Source organism: Aplidium turbinatum, chromosome 11 (assembly GCF_918807975.1).
Source record: "Aplidium turbinatum chromosome 11, kaAplTurb1.1, whole genome shotgun sequence".
NCBI lineage: Eukaryota > Metazoa > Chordata > Ascidiacea > Aplousobranchia > Polyclinidae > Aplidium > Aplidium turbinatum.
Genome location: NC_137482.1, coordinates 14891536 through 14912253, shown reverse-complemented (window position 1 = coordinate 14912253; position 20718 = coordinate 14891536). Strand labels below are relative to the sequence as shown.

Below are 20718 nucleotides of genomic sequence, written 5' to 3'. Positions count from 1 at the left end.
ACGCCCGAAAATGAAAAAGGCGAAAGCGCGTGTCAATTACGCTGTTGAGAAGTCGCCTTTTCTAGATATCCCTGCTGTGAAGCTAAAATAAGGTCTTGAAAGTGGGCACTCCTAGGCATCTTCCCTAGCAACGCCCATAGCAACAACTAATGGCTGACCTTGTCTATATCTTAAGATAATCATTTTAAAGCAAACTTTTGCTGTTAGTCATCCAAGACTATTGAGTATTGAACACAGCTTTAGTTTTCATATTTAATTGATTATTGCATCACTTTTGGGCAAGTTTTAGTCATCAAAAACAGGAAATAAAAAAAACACGAAAAGAAGTAAGAAAATTCAATTTCGTGGTATTGCTAAACAAAGAAAGTTTTATAAGGTTGGTTGTAAGTCTAACAATGGTGGTAAACTTGATGAACTGTTACTGTAACACAAGAGTAACCTTTCCGGTACACCAGAAAGCCATCCAACAACAGAAGATCAAAGCCCTTTTTGCCAACCTTCTACTTCAGCAAAAAAAAATTAGGAAAACAAGACAGTATCAAAATCTCTGCATATTCAGAAATCTGCCAAATACTCGACAAGTTTTGACTTGACAAATCAAGAAAAAGAAGCTTTGACACATCCAAGGCCAGGAGAAAAACATTAAAAGCACTTAAGAAAAAATTACAAACCCAAGCAGAGGCAAAAAAGGGTCTACTTATGATAAAGGAGGCTTTAAGGTGTTGAAAATGTTTATTGTTGTTTTTCGTAAAATGTGATTTTTGACCAAGTACCAAATTTTAATCCGAAATTATCTCTTTCATTTATTTGACAATCGCTTTCAAATTTTTAACACTATCAGACAGAGTAAACATGCAAAGCCTCTCGTCAAAGAATTTTGGAAATTTTGTCCATGATGCTGTCGGTACCCATTTGTTTCATGTCCAAGGATCAAAAATTTTTGAAAAAATGCAACAATTCGAATAACTTTTTATTTTCTTAAAATATCTTTATTTCCTTCGATAGAGCTTCAGTCTTGATACTTATAAACATTCTGTTAAAATTTAATTCAAATCCAGTAAGTGGTATTAAAAATATTTGTGTTTAAAATTTGTATATTTTTACCACTTGGTGGCGGTTTGGGGAAAAACGGCCACGTTTTCAAATTTTGTTTGCTTTTTTTAAATTATTTCATCTTCAAGCATCATTTTAAAAACAAGAAATGGGTTGTATGTTGAGAAATCCACATTTTAGTTTGTGCAGTAATGATGCAGTAACCCTCCTATTGTCAGTGTTGTACGTTGACGCCGTCAATTTGACGGCGTCATTTGACGGCGTCAACTTTTTGTTGACGCTAAGGCTAGCGCCGTCAATTTATTTTTCAGTTGACGGAAGTGATAGCGCCGTCAATTATTTTGCCGATTTTAAGCGTCAAGCGCTAAGCGTCATTTTTTGTTTTCATGGAAAATCTCGTTTCACAATAAGAGTTTCACAATGTATTCTGGCCAGCGCGACTCATCCGAATTACCGGCTTTTGCGTTGGTTGGAATGGCTCCCTGGAATACATGCGGAAAAAGTTCGCCAAATGGTGAGCACCCATGTATTGAGAACGAGGGATCACAGACAAAAAGCGAAAAATCCATGAATGGCATCGCGGACGTTGAATATACTTTATTTCAAGAGCTCTATGCCCCTGAAAAGAGCGATGTTGGTGGAGTGGACCTCGTTAAAAGAATTATACATGCTAAACATGCTAAACAACCCACTAAACGTTTTCAACTTGTTTTGGAAATACAACCCACCAATACCAACCAGCGCTGCTGTGGAACGCATGTTTTCACTTGGAAAGGACAATATGCGCAGGTGCACCGGAAGCCGGGGGGGGGGGGGGGGGGGAGTAGGGGGAGCGGATGCCCACCTGCCCTCAAATTTCTGTGGATGGGGAGGGAAGAGGGGGCAATGGTGCCCTTTTAAGGTCATGTAAGCTACTGCACGCTTTGCAATATAACAATTTATGCTATTCGCTTTTAGCCTAATTATAATGTTCTATTTTTGCCTCAAAATAATAATCACGACACAAAATTCTCCATCACAATAAGTTATATTACATCATTATAAAATAGCATGATGCCCTTCCGTGCCATTGTTCTTTGTATAGCGGACACTTGTATCATTACTCGATAATGAGCTGATAGATGAGCATTATCACTATATCTTATCTTAAAACTTACAAAAAAAATGGGCTTTTCAGCAACAAAAGTGCCCTTTTTTCATACTCCTTCCCCTCCAGTCAAAAATCGCTCCGGCGCCCCTGAATATGCGTCCCAAACGCAGCAGATTATCAGACAAAGGTTTGAAATGCTTGTTTTTCTGCAAGGAAATAACTAATAGGCTGAGCAGCTAATTACAATACAGTCTCAAAACATAATACTTGCTCTTTATTTATAGCTATTGTTAGCATGAACTTGGTTGAAATATTTCCATTTTATGACACGCTGGCAAAAAATAGCGCTAGAAATTAGCGCTGACGCTGACGCCGTCAATTTCTTTCAGAGCTTACGCAGTCCTTTACGCCGTAAAGTTTTTAGGCAATTCGCGCTGACGCTGACGCCGTCAAATTATTTCAATGACGCGTACAACACTGCAGCAATCCCGTTGTTCTAGATATCCCTGGGCGCGATAACTCATTTTTCAGTTAAGCGATAATCGATAAACGAAAAATGCCTAAAGCGATAACGATAAACGATAAATCAAAAAAAAGTTAAGCGATAACGATAAACGATAAATTATCGCCGATAATGTCCGATAACGATAATTTTTTTTTTCTCGATTAGCGCTGCCCCACCCCATGCAGCACGAACTGTTTTCATCAACATGACGAAAAATCGAACATAATGTACTGTAAAGGGACAAAACTTTTTGGAAGTTATGCATGAATAGAATCGCAACAGCGGCAGTAGGTATCGAATCTTCAACCTCTTGATCCAGAATCAAACCACTGAGGTAACCGCCATGCTTATAATTATATTATAATTAGATATTAGTTGGATGCTTTTATCAATTGAGTTACACTGCCGCTTACGTGCAGTAGGCAAAATAATTAAATCAAATGAAAATACCATAAAAAATTCCAAACTTTGTATTTTGCTTTCTGCTTAAAGGGCTGTTTCCAGCAAAGTCAGCAATAATTGAAAAAATTCCAAAAAACGCAAAATGGTTGAAAATTTATCAGTAATCTTAAGGGTTATTGGTAGTAAAAATGTGCATACTGTGAAATCCATCAAGCTTGTCAAATTAGGCGTGTTTGTTCAAGAACAATAACATAATTATCGTAATTTACTGATAATTTCAGATAATTTTTGTTGTTTTCTTTGTGAACACCATCATTAAAGCAATGGCAGAACGCTGAGTTGTTGAGATAAGAATTACAATATAGGCACTGTATTATTAGCGGGAATAAAAATATTTGATTAAGCGTTGGCTATGTCGCATAGGTAAATCGTCGTCGTATCCAGGCTTACGCCCGGTGGTTGAAGATTTTGATTAAGTGGACGGAAGGCAAGGAAGCCAATCTTCATGTCCACCTTCAGGCATGCCTTTAAGTGTCCTGCGAAAGACAGTGTCTTGCCCTTTCGATTGCCGTTCCAGCGCTCTCACCACTCGTCTATGCAGCATAGGTAAATGAGAAAGGTTATACTGTATTTAGCATAATTTTACCACGCAACTCGATGCGCCTATTGTCATGCAAAAACTACTACAAGATGCAAAAAGTGTGATGTCGGTTTGCATGTCAAATGCTTCAAGCAATATCATATTCTGCAATGACTTGTTTTAGTGATGGTGGCGCGAAAGACCATGTTTCCGATGTAAAAGCGGCCTCGTATTGCGACACTTTCATAAACCACTTGCCAATTTCTTTCGCTTCGCTTCAAAGGAATCTGTACCGCCTGTGCGCTTACATTTTAATTGTAAAATTCACTCGCGATTGCCGATTGCAGCAAAACAACAAGAGACTTGTTGCATGCATTTCATTGCATTGCAATTTGCAACTATAAAAATTATTGTGTTGTCAGGGCCGTCGCTGCAGGGGGCGTGCCCCTCCCATGACAACGACCTGTGCACACACACTTTAGACACTGAAGAAGAACTGGTTTTAATTTTAGTTTCATTAACTAGGTGGCTAGTAAAAATATTACTTTTCATGTTCTTTACGCTTGTGTGTTGATCCGAAATAAAATTTATTGGCGATTAATTATCGGCGATAATCAAATATTGCCTTTGGCGATAACGATAAACGATAACTGAAAAAATAATTAAGCGATAACGATAAGCGATAAAAATTTATCGCCGATAATTATCGCCGATAATGCCCATCACTGAGCGTCACCAACTGCATAAGCCGTTTACAGTTGTTCACTTAGAACTGGCACCAACGGCATATGCCGTTTTCAGACTTGAGCTGTTTACAATGATCTGTCAGCCACGACATATTACGTTTCTCGCACAGAAAAGAGAAGTGATGAAAAAAGGAAACTCTCTGGAAACTCTGTGATCAATCTAGCGTGAAAAAGCGTCATAGCAACAATGCAACTGCAAATGCAGTTTGGCAGAGGTGCTTGTACGGCCTAGCAGGGGTGGAACCAGCAAGTAACCTTTGAGGGGGGATTTCAACAAAAACAATTATGTAGGTCTACATTAATCCGACTTTGCAAATTCGCCTTGATTAAAGTTACTCTTCTGTGTTTTAGGAGGGGGGGGGACGATCGCTCCCCCTGGATCTGCCATAGTGTACACTGTTGATCCGTTTTTAGACTAATAATAAACTGTGCCACAACAATGTTCAACGTTTTTATTTATTTATGATTGTTTAACATAAAACAACAACAATTCGTCATTCTGCAAGAAAAAACTGCTATTGTAAGCACACAAACCAGTCTCTGCGCGTTGCAGGGTTGCCAGGTAATGCTGAAGGAATTCAGACAGTATCAGTCTGAAATTCGGACATTTTAGAAAAAATGATAAAAATTGTTTTATTTATCATCCAGCACTTCACTGTTTTCGCAGAAAAATGAAACATTGGCACATAACCATTAAGCACATCCAGAATGTGACAGAACAGAGAAAGCAAAAGGCGATTATTAGCCTACCCTAGCCTACATCCTTTAGCAATTTACACAACAATGCACAAAACTGCGTTGTTGTGCATAAAAGTTGCGTTGTTGTGCATAAACTGCATAAAACTGACATAAGCTTTATAGAACACAAGACATGGCAGAACTCCAATTCCTATTGCATACTTTCGATGTTTATTGCTAAATTTTCAATTTCTTCTTGGGTTGAGTAGCCTACATCTCTCATGTGCAGAGAACCTTTCATTCATCTCTTTAGCATTTAGACAAGAGCATTTCTTGGCAAAATAAATAAAGTAAGATCGATTTCATTTAGTTTCTGGTGTTTGTCTTTGTAAAATGTGAATGACAGCATGAAGAAAAGCCGCACGATTGTAGCAATTAATGCAGGGACAGACAGGCAAGAAAAAACATAAAACTCAAAATAGCCTTTCGTTGCACCCTTTGATTTGCTGATACCCAGAAAACAATCTGCACGGAACTGGTGCTAGGAATACGAACTGAACCAAAAAACTTTTCAGAGGTCATAAAAATTCAGCCAAATTAGGACACAAGCTAAATGTCCGAATGATTTGATAGCTGTCAGACACAGTAAATGAAATGAGGCCAATTTATCGATTTTAGTCCGAAATTTAGGCCATCTGGTAACCCTGACGCGGTGCACGATAATTGGCAAAAAAGATGACAATACGAAAGCAACTTCATTTAATCATTTCCCAGGAGTGACGCTTAACAGGTTAAGTTTACTGCTGAAAGCAAATAGGCTACCGGTAACAAATTTGACGTAACAATTTTTGTGCGGTAAGAGCTTTTAAGGCATAAACCTATCAAAACATGGTTTAAGTGGCTACCGTCCAATTGTGCCCCTTCTAACACTCAGCCAGAGAGTTAATCAGTGCTTTGAACATTGTTTGGTAATTACAGAATAAAAAAGAGTTATGACAGGGGTGGGAATTGAACCCACGTCATCGTGGCTATGGGATGGCGCAGCGGGTAAGGCGCTCGCTTTCCAATCATGCAATCCTGCTTCGATTCCCCGCTTATGCTGGTTGTTGACAAACACCGCTCACCTCTACCCAAGGTGTAATAAATTGGGAGGGCGTAGTTGCTGAAGTAAAGGCGGCCGAGAGAAAGGAACTGGCCACCCTACTCTCGTTAGTGCCGAAGGCTTAGTATAATAAGAACCTTATCTTCTCATCTCCTGATGGTTGTATTGAAGTATGGGACTCACCTTTAATTATCTGTGTTTCATATAGCCTTCTAACAAGGCTGCCATGATGAAATATTAGACAAACAGCAATTTTTCTATGAATAGACCGCATACAAATTTCGCAAAATCCATGTAGGAACTGGGACCAATGGTCTGGTCAGTGGTTCCGAGCGGCTTGGAAGCAAATTTATCATTTCATTGTAACAAAAGATCCAAACATTAATTTTACAACGCAATAATGCATGGTAATCCAAGACGTCAAGTGATAAGTCATGCAAATTCACAAATGCTGTCGTCGTTAACCAAATAACGCTTTCGCACGCATTGTAAGATTTTGGTTTATGAAGTAAAGCAGGCTACAGAAGCCTATTTGAATATTAAATTTTCTTGTTCGCTTGCCTGCGAGAACTTTTGTTCACAGAATACGAGCATTTGTTAAAAACCCGTTTTGGTTGCTTCAACTGGCAGAGTCTGTACTCGATGATTCTAACATCATAACGAGACAAACTTTGTCGCTTGTAAGCCAAAGCTGGTCTCATAACCTTTAGCATAATCAGAAATTGTTCACAACTTGTCTTTAAACGTTTTCAGTATCTTTTATTAACACGTGAAAGTGTTGTAATCATACAATTGCACCCAAAACATTACAACTGTTTGGCGTTCTATAAATACACGAAAAACCATGTAAGGTTACATAAGATTACTGTTTTTTAATGAAGACATAACGCCTTGGCCAAACAACTAGTGACATATTGCAGGCCAGTGAGCACAGAGTAAAAATCTATAAGCACATAGAATAAATTTTTGTACGTGAAGTTTGCAGCTGCACGAATTAGAGAAAAGAAAATGGAAGCAGCCTCTGATAAAATATTCTTCAAACTATATTTCCCTCAAAGCCAATAAATCTAAAGTTTTTTGGCCGAGGCTGTTCAATGTTTATACATGGCAAAATCAACTCTGCAAAAGAGCTTAATTTTATACAGTAGATGTCACAGCAGAAAGACAAAAGAGAACTTGATTCCAACCCCGTAATTATCTTCCATTTCATCGAAATTGAATTGGACTGACGCGCAGTCCGACACAGTCCTTCCCGATCTCTGTACATTTTGTGACCCGGCAAATTTGACCCTTGTATTCGGGAACGTAGCAAGCTCCGCTGAGTGGACACTTTTCAACAGGTTTTCCTCTGAAAACAACAAATAAAATTATGTCAAAAAAGGAATCATTAAAGCTGGCCATTATAATACACTTGTAGCAAACAAGGATTAAGTTAAAAATCAGCAAAAAATGTGGAAAAAAAATTAAGAAACGTGTTACTTGCAAAACATAAATACATCAGAAAATAACAAAATGTCATCGTCTTACCTATAAATTGGAACGTAAGTAGCGGCGCATATGTCGAAGGGGTTGTGTGCATCGTAAACGAGCTCTTGCGTGTCGCGCGGGTTTTTGTCACAAGCAGCTATGATCTTCCTGGTCTGGGCGGCCACGTCAGGCTTCGGGCCAAGCTCGAGAAGTCGACGGGCGAAACTGGCTGCGCTCTGGGGGGGAAAACACAAAATTGACGTTGTGAATTCTGTTGATAGCTTTTTGCTGCAGTTGGTATTCCTTTTTCACAGTAGTGAACAAATGGACAAAAGTAGTTTCCATTCCTTCTCAATTAAACCTTCCAATTGACATTTTAGACTGTATCGTATTTGAAAATAACCAAATGAGAACCACCTGTGATTTTCCGCAAAAGTAAGTTAAAATAATAAAATTCAACCTTGGTCAAGTCATATCTCCGTAGATAACAAACCTTTTTAAACCATGTCAATTTGTTTTTCGATATCTCAAACATGTAAAGTAAACCTATTACAAAAAGTGCTAAAGTATTAAAATAATCATACTTTCAATCTACAGTACATAATATAGATACGACTGGTCGGTGAACTTATAAATTAGCCTCCTTTTTTATAGTGTATTTCAATCGATTAATTAGCGCTAGCGAGATGTAGGCCTAGTTGTTTGAATGAACTACCTTGTAATTTTTGATCTTGAAAAAGAGATTCTGCGCCGTTCTCAAGGCAAGCACCAGATGGACAGGCTGCCACTGGCAGTGGGTTAGGTAGGCAGCCATCTCGCATATGCGCTTCTGCTCCTCCAAGTTAGCCTTGGGAAGCCGCTTTCGTTCCTGTTCCATTGACAAGCCAACGAGATATTCACGGCAGATGGAAATAAGCTGTTGGGCCTGCACAAAAGATACGCAAATCAGTTATGAACTCGAAAGCATGCGCATTAGATGTGGCTAAATGTCCACGCAACCAAATCAAGCGACCGCTGTGCAATGCGCAATTGTGCACGCAATCACCACCTTTTGAATTGTTAAACCACCTGTCAAAGCTTTGATAGTATTTACTTCATTGTTCCAAAAGAATATATTGAATTTCATCACAAGGCTAGAGAAAGATTTATTTTCAATTCAATACATAAATAAATCCAAAACAAAAGTTGAAACAAATCTGTACCTCGCTAATTTCTTGTTTGTTGTCGACAACCAGCAGCGGCACAGACAACAAGATGGTCCGGAACTTCACAATGGCGTCTTCAAACTTGCCTTGAGTGGTCAGCTTATAAGCATCCTGCAAACGCATCGTGAAGTTATTTCCATGAAACCACAACAATAGTCACAGCATCAAAGAAGCGATCGAACCTGTAGTCGGGATGCCAACGTAGCCAAGGACAGTCCAACGTGAGGAAGGCCACTTTTGGCGCCGGCCTCTCTCCAGTTTCGGTGTGGGAAGGCGTATATCGGTGGCAGGGAAGGTAAGCCGGTGTAAGCTGATCGAGAGCGGGCGTAGGTGTGAGTGAACAAATCTTTGTAAGGTTCAAAGTTGACGACCCCGACTTGATCATGTAGAAGCTGGAAGAAAATCGGGATTACAATGCGACTGTTTACAAGTGGAAACGGATTTTTCGAAAATTGACCATATCGTTGTCAAACCGACATTTCATTTGCAAACCGATGTGATACTCCACTCACCCTGAAAGCTGTTTCGTAGGAACCGGACATGACGTGATCGACCGGAAGTTGGGAGTTATTGCACCACACTTGTGTTTGCGGTGTTCCTGAAATGGACGTCGAAGTATGAAGACCGAAGAATAAGTGAAAAACATTTCCTCAACTTTTTGAAGACTAAAATCGCAAAATAAAAGGAAACATGATATAAAAGATGTTTCGACAGATGTGCTACCTTTTGTGGGAGGAACAAAGTATCCTTCTCCTTCCCCACCAACATCTGCTGCAACATCAAGGTCTGCTGGAAGATCGAGATCATCATCGTCAACGTCCCATCCACCGCCTTCTTCATCACCATCCACAGCGTCAGCAAACTCGTCGTCCTCAACTATAGCTCCTTCCTCATCCAGCACGATATCCACGTCCTCTCCCCAACCTCCAGCATCTATGTCCAAGTCGACATCGGCAGCAAGCCCTCCTCCACTCGGACCCTTCATACGATTTTCTTGAAAGAATCCTAAGATGTAAATAATAAACAAAATGCCTGAGATGGGTTGGGACTTATTTTTTGCCAATTAGCCATGATAGCAAGGAACGGTTCTTTCCTTCGATGTTCAAGACACGGAAGTACAATGCACCCAATTGCTTGCGCAGAGTGTGCTGTGTTTTAAAATTTATGAAATCTTTTTACAATTTAAATGTTTCTGCATGATCGGTTCTCATACGAAGCCACCGGGCTCTCAAGCTTTCCAGTAATTAAAATTTCTGGGAAAAATTTTGACCTAAAGTAGAATATGTTTTTGTTAATGGTAAGTCTATGATCCAAGCTACTTATCGTTTCTAAGTGAAAAGAAAATGCAAACGTCTGTGGGTAAAGGGGAGCCTAGAAATCAACGAAAACCAACTTTCGGTACAAACCTTTGCTGACTGTGAGAAGGGGCCAGTTCTCTTCACATTGTTTGATGGGTGGGGGCGGTTGAAGCAGAGTGGCGCCTTCGGGGGTGTCAGGAGAGTTTTCATCTCGAAGCTGATCTGCCTCCTCATGGAGTCCATGAGTGGCAGCGGTGAGGTATGCCAAGGACTTCTGGCCACATCCTTTCAAAACCTTCACCCGCTCAGCAACGTCACCGAGATACAAAGCAGCTTGGTAATGACCGGATGTGTCCTTGCGAATTTCCGCTAAATATAAAAAGATGTTTTATCAACTTTGGTTACTTTGCACAACGCAAAGCAACAAGCATGCCATTAACACGTTAGGCTTGATTATTTTTATTACTATTAGTAATCTTACAAACCTATTTTCATCATTTTTCTCAGCTTCTCCAAATTTCCAGTGAGCAAGTATAAGAAAGACAACTTGTCAAAGTTCTTGGTACGTTGGTAGGCCATCTCGACCACCTGATGATTGCCGGTGACAAGCGCCACCTCTCCAAGAGCCTCCCAACACTGCTTGTCATCTAAAGCTTTAGCTGCCGCCAATGCAACCTGAAGTAAAAAAGTTGTTTAAAAACTCACGTTCGCCTGCGATTTGTGTGTGAATTTGCGTCACAATTTAATGCACAGCCAAAACAAAGATACGCAACAAAGCAGAAAGTGGCCTCGCCTAACCTCAGTTCTCACATATAGAGAACATAATCAGCACAACTTATTGTGCTCAACACTATAGGCGAAAGCAACTTTACGGTGCCGAAAATTTTAATCATACAAAGGTAGCCTAATAAGCTTCTGAACTTGACCGCTTTCATGCAGCTTAAAAGATAAATATGGTTTAGTTCCATTTTTTTTTATTCGATTTGGTTGAAAGAAAAAAACAGGTAAACTTTGTGACAAAAAAAAACACATTAAAATCAAGATCTTAAGGTGCAAAGAGGACGACGCTTACTTCGATGTCTCCACATTCCAGCGCCAGAATAAATCTGGTTTTGTCATCCTTGACAAAGTGCAGGGCAACCTCTGGGTAGCCTTTCTGCTGCAGGTAAGCGATGATCGATTGACCAACCAGTTTTGTGTTTCGAACCATGTGAAGAACTTCGTCATACTTCCGGTTTACGAGCGCCATCTAACAGACACGAGAAATAAGTATCAGAAGTTTTTTATGGTTAGTTTAAAATTCAAATTCAAGATACATGAGAAACTACTGCTACTAAAAACTACTACAAAAGTTGAAAAAATAAAAGCTTGATTTGACATAGCACTTTAGCAAGGTTTTTAATACATGCTTGTAGCCGTATTTAAAACTAAAGCAATACAGGTTTCGCTGTTCAGATATGAATTCACTCATTGACACGACCGACCAGACAGTAGAGTTCCTGACTTTTTCCCATAGATTTCTTTCCTACATTGTAACTTTTTATCTTCTTGTTGAACGATAGGCATACGAAGTCCAGCAACGTAATTAAATTTAACATATTTAAGTTTATTAACGTATTATAGTTTATTATCGTACATATCACATCATGTGATCTGTTTGACGCCGTTAGCAGTGACCTTTGAGATTCTCATGTTTATTGTTGAGCTAGTCAGAAGCACTGTGCAGTTTTTGTTTTTTTCCTGTTGATAAATTTAATATCTAACTATTGTATTTTGTTTAGATGTAAAAGTACTGTATGTTATTCCTGAAGAGGACATCTTGTGAAACGTTCGTAATTTGTTTCTATGTAGTTTCCATTTTTGACTTCTGTAAATATTATAATAATAATTTAAATACGTTAAAAAAAAGTTGATTACGTTGCTGGGCTTCATGTACCTATGATTCAACAAGACAAACTCTCTACCGAAGCTCTTTTATCTTTTTATTGATGTTTAAAGTACTGCAAATCATCCAAAAATTCCAGAGAGTCCTCCGTGCTAAGTTATGAGAAAATTTTGAGCATGGAAAGATTTACAGTCTTCAAAACAACGTCACTACCTTGAACTTGAACTCGGTTGGATCGATTGCAAGTACTCTTGGTTTGGTCTCCCTGTCCAGACAATAGACGTTCGTACCACGGACCCTTGTGATGTAGATAGGAAGAGCCAGGGTCCGGATGATTCCATGGTCGCTGAGGATAGAAAAAGTGATAAGACACTTGATTGACAAGTCAGCTTATGATGAGTAGAAATAAATTGTAACATGTCAGATAGCAAATCAACATATTTTTACATTGATTTGCTGTCTGGGATGTTATCTTTTGCACAGCAATGACGGTTATTAACGACCCGCTGTTTATATTTACACAATCAGGACAGTATGAACTTGCTTTTTTCATTGTTTTAACCTCGAAACGACGTAAAAACAGTAATTATTCTGACCGAAATTTTCTTTTTAAGGCTCAACATACCCGTTGGTGAGCGCGTATTTGATGTGATTCGACGTTGTATAGATAAAAACACCACTTTCTTCCCAGGCGCCAGACTTGACTTTCACGTTCTCGTGCACTGTGGCCAGTTGCTCCAGCTTTCGGTTGCAAATGACGATATTGTGCTTGGCCATCAACGCAACGTGGGACATGTCGTTGGACCAGACCACGTACTTCACTTTCTGTATCTTGACTGAAGCCAAGGCTCTGTTGAAAGCAACAATTGACATTGATTCAACGTCTGCAGACGTAAATGTAAAAATGACGAATTTTGCTGTCCAGGAAGACGGCATGGAATCTATTTTAGGCCAGGGAGTCTCAAAGAAGAGTACTAGTTCTTCTTGTCAGAGCGCGAGACAATCAGAGATTGCGACAAGAGGCCTCACCAAATCACTAATGAGCTGACACGCTCAACCCGTGACGTCACAAAGCCGAGAGATACTTATTATTTCTGGACGATACGTTTTCACTCATGAGTAGGTAGATTTTTCAAAAACGGGTACTTACTGAGAAATACATCACTCTGTGTACAGTATAGTTTGAAAAAGCAAATCACAAATGAAAAAATAACTTTTTCTGGCACACTCTGCACTTACCATTACATACTATACGGTTCCATGACAACAATTAATAATATTTCTTTAAAAAAACACGAAATAGTTCGATATTTTTTTGCACAGCAAAAATGAATCGATACATGACATCAACAATCCTAAGATTCAACATTCCTTAATGTGACGACCAAAAAAGTCTTCCAACAAAACATTTTATGAAGATGAACTGGTCAACAATCAAATGATCAAACCTTTTCTGCTGGACGTCATAGAGAGTGATGGCAGCTGCAGTCCTGAGCAACAAGGAACCGGCACCAGCGTAGAAGATTTCGTCCACGGAAGGGAATTGGATCTTTTTTGTGATTTCATTCTTGATGTTCTTTATCACGATGGTATGCGTGCGATCGAGCACTGCGAACCTGTTCCTTGCAACCCACACAGCAGAGAGACCAGATGAGCGTTTTCCCTCGGGAGCTGAAGAGAAATTTAAAGACGGCTGTAAATATGGAACTTTGCAAGGGAATTTTATTGAATTGAAAGTAATTATATAGACAGTAGACACACGGTGAAAAGCAAGAGGATTACCATCGGGATTGGAGGAGTCTGTTGACTTCGGAACCATGTAGAGATCGTAGTGAGAATTATCGATGTTGGAAGCTCTCGAAGTGACCAAAACAGCGTTTTCAGATGGATTGTATGACAAGGAATACACCTTTGTCTTTGAAGCGCTGTATAAATCAATGATTGTTAATTAGTTTTTCCAAAGAGACAGAATAGACCGTCAACAAAGGTCCATACGAAGAATTTTTTCTGGAGACCGGACATTTTCTTTCACTCAATTGTAAAAAAAAACTGAAAATTTCTAAACCAGCAAAAAAACACAATGTACATACACACTGTTACACAGTACACACTAAGCCTTGGTGAACGCGTTTACAAAGACAGTATGATGATGGCTATCATCGTAAGAAAAAAAATACGGTATACCTCCTCAGTTGCATAACGACGACAGTATGATGATGGCTATCATCGTAAGAAAAAAAATACGGTATACCTCCTCAGTTGCATAACGACGACAGTATGATGATGGCTATCATCGTAAGAAAAAAAATACGGTATACCTCCTCAGTTGCATAACGACGACAGTATGATGATGGCTATCATCGTAAGAAAAAAAATACGGTATACCTCCTCAGTTGCATAACGACGACAGTATGATGATGGCTATCATCGTAAGAAAAAAAATACGGTATACCTCTTCAGTTGCATAACGACGACAGTATGATGATGGCTATCATCGTAAGAAAAAAAATACGGTATACCTCCTCAGTTGCATAACGACGACAGTATGATGATGGCTATCATCGTAAGAAAAAAAATACGGTATACCTCCTCAGTTGCATAACGACGACAGTATGATGATGGCTATCATCGTAAGAAAAAAAATACGGTATACCTCCTCAGTTGCATAACGACGTTGTCCCTGCTGGTGGTGAAATCCAACTTGCGCAAATATTTCTCTTTGACGTAGTAAAGAAAGTTTGCGTTGGTGGCAAATGCGGGTCGTTCGCGTTCCAGTTTGAAGATGACCATCCCGTTGTCGTGGCCGGCAGCAAATAAGTTCAAGGTCGGATGACATGCCAGTATCCAGAACCTAATGAACAAAATTGATAGGTTTGCATAATTGTTGCTGTATATTGCGGATGACGTCATTGAAACTTTGTAACTTTTCACTAAATTTAAACTTTTTGAACCATAGGCAGTGGGCACACAAAATTTAAACTTTGCATACCTCATGTTATTGGAGAAATAATCATATTTTAATAACATCTATCCGTCTATCACTACTATAGAATCTACACCATATCAGCACTCTATGGACAGTAAATTGTTGTGAATATGAAAATTTATTGTTGAAAGTGACAAGAAATCGTTAAATTTGTTACTGACCGATCGTGGTCGCGCCTGAAGGAGTGCACGCTCGTCCGCTTTCCCATGTCCCAGACTCGGATTGATTTGTCCTCGGAACAGCTCAGAATGAGCTCGAGTCGTGGATGAAATGCACAGCAGGTGACATTGTGGTAGTGACCGCGACAGGAGTCAACCTCCCAAGCCTTGGACTCGTTCATCCTCCACATCTTCACAAGTCTGTCGTCTGCAGCCGTCACCACGAGAGGCATCGATGGATGGAAGCAAGCCCAGTTCACTCCACGGTCATGTCCCTACAAAGAAGGTCTCAATTTATGAAGGTTATATGGACTATTACGTTCGATCCCGATGTTTTGGGGTAAAGACCGGGCTTCTTTGAAGCAAAATGTAGAGAGGATATTCAAATGTAACATTTAAATGCACAAATTACTTTCAGAGATCAAAAACTACACTCGCTGTTGAGTTATTTAAAAATACAGAAGAACAAAGTCTCTGTCACACATACTTAGCACAAAAGGACCGATGTGTACCGTTTTGTATCTTTGTGACCAATGCATATCCTAGAAGTTAACGAACAAGCTCAGTCTCTGTACATTGTGGAGTCCAGCAATGCTATAATCATACCTCAAGAACGTGCTTCACAATGACGTCAGTGCCACCAAATAACTCGATGGATCCTGGGCCACCAAAGTTTGGATTTCTAGGGTTGTCGTCCCCAGAGCCAGCTGATAGATTTTTTTTCCTCAAACCTGTTAAGCATGAAAATGAATGAATAAGCAGCTATATGCCTACTGTATCAAACGATATCCAAAAGATGTACAGATAGAGCTTGCTTGACAAATGTTATTCTACAATACGGTACCGCATTAGACCAAATGTTGATTGAAAAATGGATCTTTTCATAAATGGGAACTGTGCAAGAAAAATTTACATGGTTTACAGTGAAAGATGTACCTAGTGGAAAAGTGACACAAGAATCCTCAAAATAAACCTACCGGAGATATCCCACACTCGAACAGTCAGATCGAGAGAAGCAGAAACTACAAGATCTTCTGTTGGATGAAACTGCGCCGACATGACGTATTGGTTGTGGCCGGTCATGACCGCGACACACGAGCGTGACTGCCAATTCCATATGCGGACAGTCTGTAAAATGCATCATTAAAGCAAGAGCATTGTGCTGGCAAACTCCACAATACAGAATTGTAGATGATACTTGGATTTCACTAATATAACAAATTATTAAAATACAAACAGTGTCATATAATTTCTTACGTTTTTTTTTTTTTTATAAATACCTGATCATCAGATGCGCTCAATATCCATGGATACTCGTGGTGAAAGATAACAGAACGAATGTAATCAATATGACCCAGCAGCGTAAACAAGCACCTTCTCAACTTGTAATTCCAAATCTAGTTATCAATGAATAAAGTCATTATGTCTCCTTATCAAAGGAAACATACAACAAAAATTAAACATGCTCTATGTCACTACTATTTTGGTAAATAACTCAAATGGAAATGATCCAGCTTGAAACATTAACCTTATAAAACAACAATTTCTTTATGTGAACATCCATCAATCAAAGCAACTGGTATAGAGATAACTTGTCTTTTTTTTTTAATATATACAATGCTACCTTTATCTTATAGTCATCGCCACCAGAAACAAAGAGCGGCTGCTGGTTGTGGAAGCATACGCCTCGTACAGGACCTAACAATGCAATAATTTTTTTGTTTGAATTCAAATAGCTTCCAAATTCAAAACAGCAAAAAAACCTTTAACTTTGGTTAAACTGGCTTTAGCTTCAAGGTTAAAAACTTTTGGTTTGATTGAGCTTTGGCTAAATAAAACAATGACGGTGATTAACTTATTATTAATTTAACAAAATATTCCAATAAAAGCAATCCAGTGGAAAAAGCAACAATAATGCCAAAAACAGTTTGGGTTGTTAACTCCAACAAACTTTGCTTAAGTTCAAATGACACTTGAAAGTCCAAGTTCTGGATTATTAACTTTTTGTGGCTTTCTATTAACTTCAATGTCATATTCATAAAGTTTTGTAGCTGAATGTTATTGAAACTGCATAATATTGCAAACAACTAAAAGTAAAGAGCTGTTTAGAAGGTTTTGCTAACTTCATAATTCACAATATTATATTGTTTGAAATCAAGTTTGCAACCTTGTTACAACAGACAGCGATTGTCGGCTGATCAACAGACAGACACATCCGGAAACAACAAAATCATTAGTCAAAGTGTATATGTTACTTTACCATCATGCTCTTCAAACTTGTCAATAAGTGTACACATGCGATAATCCCACAGCTGAATGCATCCATTATGAAGAGAGGCAAGTATCCAAGGCCTGATAGGGTGGAAGGAAAGATCTATAAAACAGTTGGTTGAATTGTTAGAAATCAAATGGCTGAAGCAGGAAATTCACTGACAAAATACACCATGGTTTCCCTTAGCTACTAACATTCATGAATAGTGTAGCACAATACATTATAACAATAATATATTTGATGTTGTAAGCAGCAAGGTGCTTATTCATCATTCCAATTTTCATACAGTAATGCGGTTGCTGTTGACTTATGTTAACAGCTTCACTTTCATAACTAATGATTGCTTTCCCACATAAATTAACATGGATACAAAATATAAAATTTTAGATATACTGTACATGAAAAATACATAATGCAATAACATTGTCATTTAATACAATACATAAACAAACACTTACTTTTCACACGAGCTGACTTAGTTTCAAATTTGGTGAGCATATTTAGTCAGTGCACATTTAACGACTTTAATCTACTCAAATATATGCGCTTAAACCACTGTATAAAAATAGGAAAAGGTTAGCAAATAAAAAAAAAAATACTAACAAAAAGAACATGGCAACAAGATTTTAAATCATAGAATCAGGGACTTTATACTTATGCAGTGGAGAAACTTAACATTCAATGCATAGGCATTTTTACCAAATACACATGAAAAACACACATGCTCTACAAGCAACAAGTATCTCCAATGCTCCCACACCTACAATAACAAATAGGCTGATCTATACTGTAGTATGGCATTGCATTCAGCCAGAACAAAAAGGCAAAAGCTATGGTTACCTTGTATGGTAGTTATAACCTCTGAGGCCATGATTACCTCATGCCACTTTAGCATGGTTCATGCACTCAAGCATATATTTTTACAAAATGTAAGTTTATGCATACATCATAAACTCAGCAACATTAGAAGAAAAAAAGCAAAAGCAAAAAGTTAAAAATAATACAATACATTGACAATTAACTGGAGCAGCTGACTTGAAAAATTAACATGTCTCTAGTAGTCTAGATGCTTCCTGTTGTCTGTTGTATTGCATCTGTGATCACAGTGTACTGTAGTCGCAATGGGCGCAAAATAAAAATGATCATTATATTAATAAAAAAACTGTGGTCCTATGGTACAGCACTTTGAACACAGGCTCTGTCTGTACCACTGTACCATGTAAGATGATGCAGAAAATGATGAATATCATACCAAGGTTATTAAGCCAGCTTTTTTCATTATTGAAGAAAAAGCAGTAAAAAAGGTGAGCTTTGTACTCAAGTAATGAAAATACTATAGCCCTGGGTTTTATGACTACCATGTATGGTAACTATAGCCAGTGTGTCAAAAAAGATTTCTATTCAGGATAACTAACTGCTTAGTGCTTAATGCTTTTGTACATAGCCATTGGCGCCGACTTACGGGGTGGCAGCCACTCCATTTAGGTTACATTACTTACTGCAAATAAATGCAATTTGAACGGACGTTTAAATACTTTTTTGATCATTGGTTTTCGCTTCAAGTCAACGTAAAGCAAGAGGTGAACCAATACAGTATTGCGAAGAAAACGATTGTTTTTGTCACAAGCATGATACTCGCGTAACATCAAGCAAGCTACGTGAAGATTACGCAACACGTGGCTACGAGTTTTTTCCTTGTTGTTGTTGCGATCGTTTTATTTGGTATATACTTGTCATAAGTCATTGTTACATTTGTTAGGTCTACAATGGGATTTATTAATCAATAAAATACGATCTTTCCATTGCCTCCCTCAAAAATCTTTTTTGAAAAATTTTAAACTGCTTATAATATCGCTATAAATTATGCCAGCTATAAATACTTGGAAATAAAATTATCTCGATGATTGATAGCTCCACCCCCTAAATGAATATCTATTTTCAAATTTCATTAAAAAATGCAATTTTCGAAACTTTTTGAGTTTTATTTAAAAAGTGCACTTAGTAACGTTCGTAGCAGTTTTAACGTTCTGCAAACTTACACGTTTACATGATTCTATTCGAGGAAAGCTACATCCCCTGCCAATTCCCAATGATAAAAGCAACCTTTTTCAATTATAATCAAGTGGGGCAAAAAAATGCAAAATTGACAAACTTTTGATTTTCTCACTGAAAAATGGGCCAAAAAGTCCAATTTTACCCTCTATTGATCAATATTGATACTCCATTGATGTATCCAAAAAATTGGAGCATTATGTTTATTCTTTTTATTTTTATCGAATATTTTGTGTTGTTTTTTTTCCCCCAGTGTTTGGGGCAATAAAAACCATGCACGGGGTAAAAAAAAACAATCAATTTTTACATTAAATTTTGTTTGTTAAAAGCAACACAAACAGAAGAAATAGTAATTAATGAAATTGTAACATCTTGTTTAAACGAAGAAGTTTATGCATTATGAAGTCCATATTTACTTAGGAACACAAGTTTTTCTTTTACTTCCTCTTCTTCGGCAAAACCAAAATATGATTGTGCACGTCCGGCAGCAGTTAACACTGCAGTTGAAAGGCCCCAAAAACAATTTTCAACGTTGAGGATATCTGTCCTCCTTTGTTGGCCAGTCCCAATGCACTGCATCTTCTGAAGTTGATTTGTTGTGCAAAAACTGAAATTCTCCTCATGTCTTCATCCATTTGTCTGTAAATTTCTCGCTCAGTCCTTTTTTTTCCATTTCTTCCTCCTCCTCCAGGTCCAGTAAATTTATTTCTTATCTTTGACTGCGTTCCTTTTCCTTCTCCTAGCTTTTCTCTTTTTTGCGGTTGTTCCATATGCTTTAAAGTTTTCAACTTGCTTTTAATATTATTCATTTGTTAAAATGCTTCCATTCATCTTCACTCTTCTTTTTATTTCTTGTCATTTGTATGTTGTCCCCTTGATTTTAACACACTTTCTAACAAAATCGATTCATCTTTTGGCACGTCATGCGAGTACTTTAGGATCAATATCTAATCAGAAATTATCCTGAAATGACGCTACAGTGCTCAATGAGACGACCTCAAAGCTAATCATATTGATAATGATGATTGAAGGGCAAGTCAAGTTAAAGCATTTTATTTGCCTCAACAAAATTTCCTATTTGCCTATATACGAAACATAATGCTACCAGGACTGGTTAAACTAACACTGAACTGAGACTTCTGAAACTGGTAAATGCTTACAAGAAGGTTAAGCTTTTGAATGGCTACTTGGCAGGAGTTCAACAAGTGGAATGGTATATAAATCAATTAACTACAAAGA

At 38.2% G+C, this 20718-nt stretch overlaps 1 protein-coding gene across 1 annotated transcript; it reads right to left on the bottom strand.

The window, feature by feature from the left end:
- Positions 1 to 6900: 6900 nt before the first annotated feature.
- On the bottom strand, positions 6901 to 17984 carry LOC145779249 (coatomer subunit alpha-like). Its single transcript, XM_082590788.1, has 22 exons — positions 17886 to 17984; positions 17416 to 17529; positions 16780 to 16853; positions 16436 to 16552; positions 16133 to 16283; positions 15762 to 15886; positions 15159 to 15430; positions 14665 to 14862; positions 13794 to 13936; positions 13460 to 13682; positions 12637 to 12861; positions 12225 to 12357; positions 11199 to 11375; positions 10612 to 10801; positions 10235 to 10495; positions 9552 to 9833; positions 9341 to 9426; positions 9011 to 9220; positions 8826 to 8939; positions 8339 to 8548; positions 7684 to 7859; positions 6901 to 7504 (listed from the first exon to the last, which is right to left on the bottom strand). The coding sequence occupies exons 1-22, from the start codon at positions 17923 to 17925 to the stop codon at positions 7363 to 7365; spliced, it is 3663 nt and encodes a 1220-aa protein (XP_082446914.1). The 5' UTR covers positions 17926 to 17984; the 3' UTR covers positions 6901 to 7362.
- Between the last annotated feature and the right edge of the window lie 2734 nt (positions 17985 to 20718).

Excerpts from the sequence above, each read along its gene's own strand:
- LOC145779249 (XM_082590788.1), bottom strand. The coding sequence starts at position 17,925 with ATGCTCACCAAATTTGAAACTAAGTCAGCTCGTGTGAAAA. Across the intron at positions 17,530-17,885 it reads TAAGTCAGCTCGTGTGAAAA|ATCTTTCCTTCCACCCTATC; the intron begins GTAAGTGTTTGT and ends ACTGTTTTATAG. Across the intron at positions 9,834-10,234 it reads CCTTCTCACAGTCAGCAAAG|GATTCTTTCAAGAAAATCGT; the intron begins GTTTGTACCGAA and ends TTTACATCTTAG.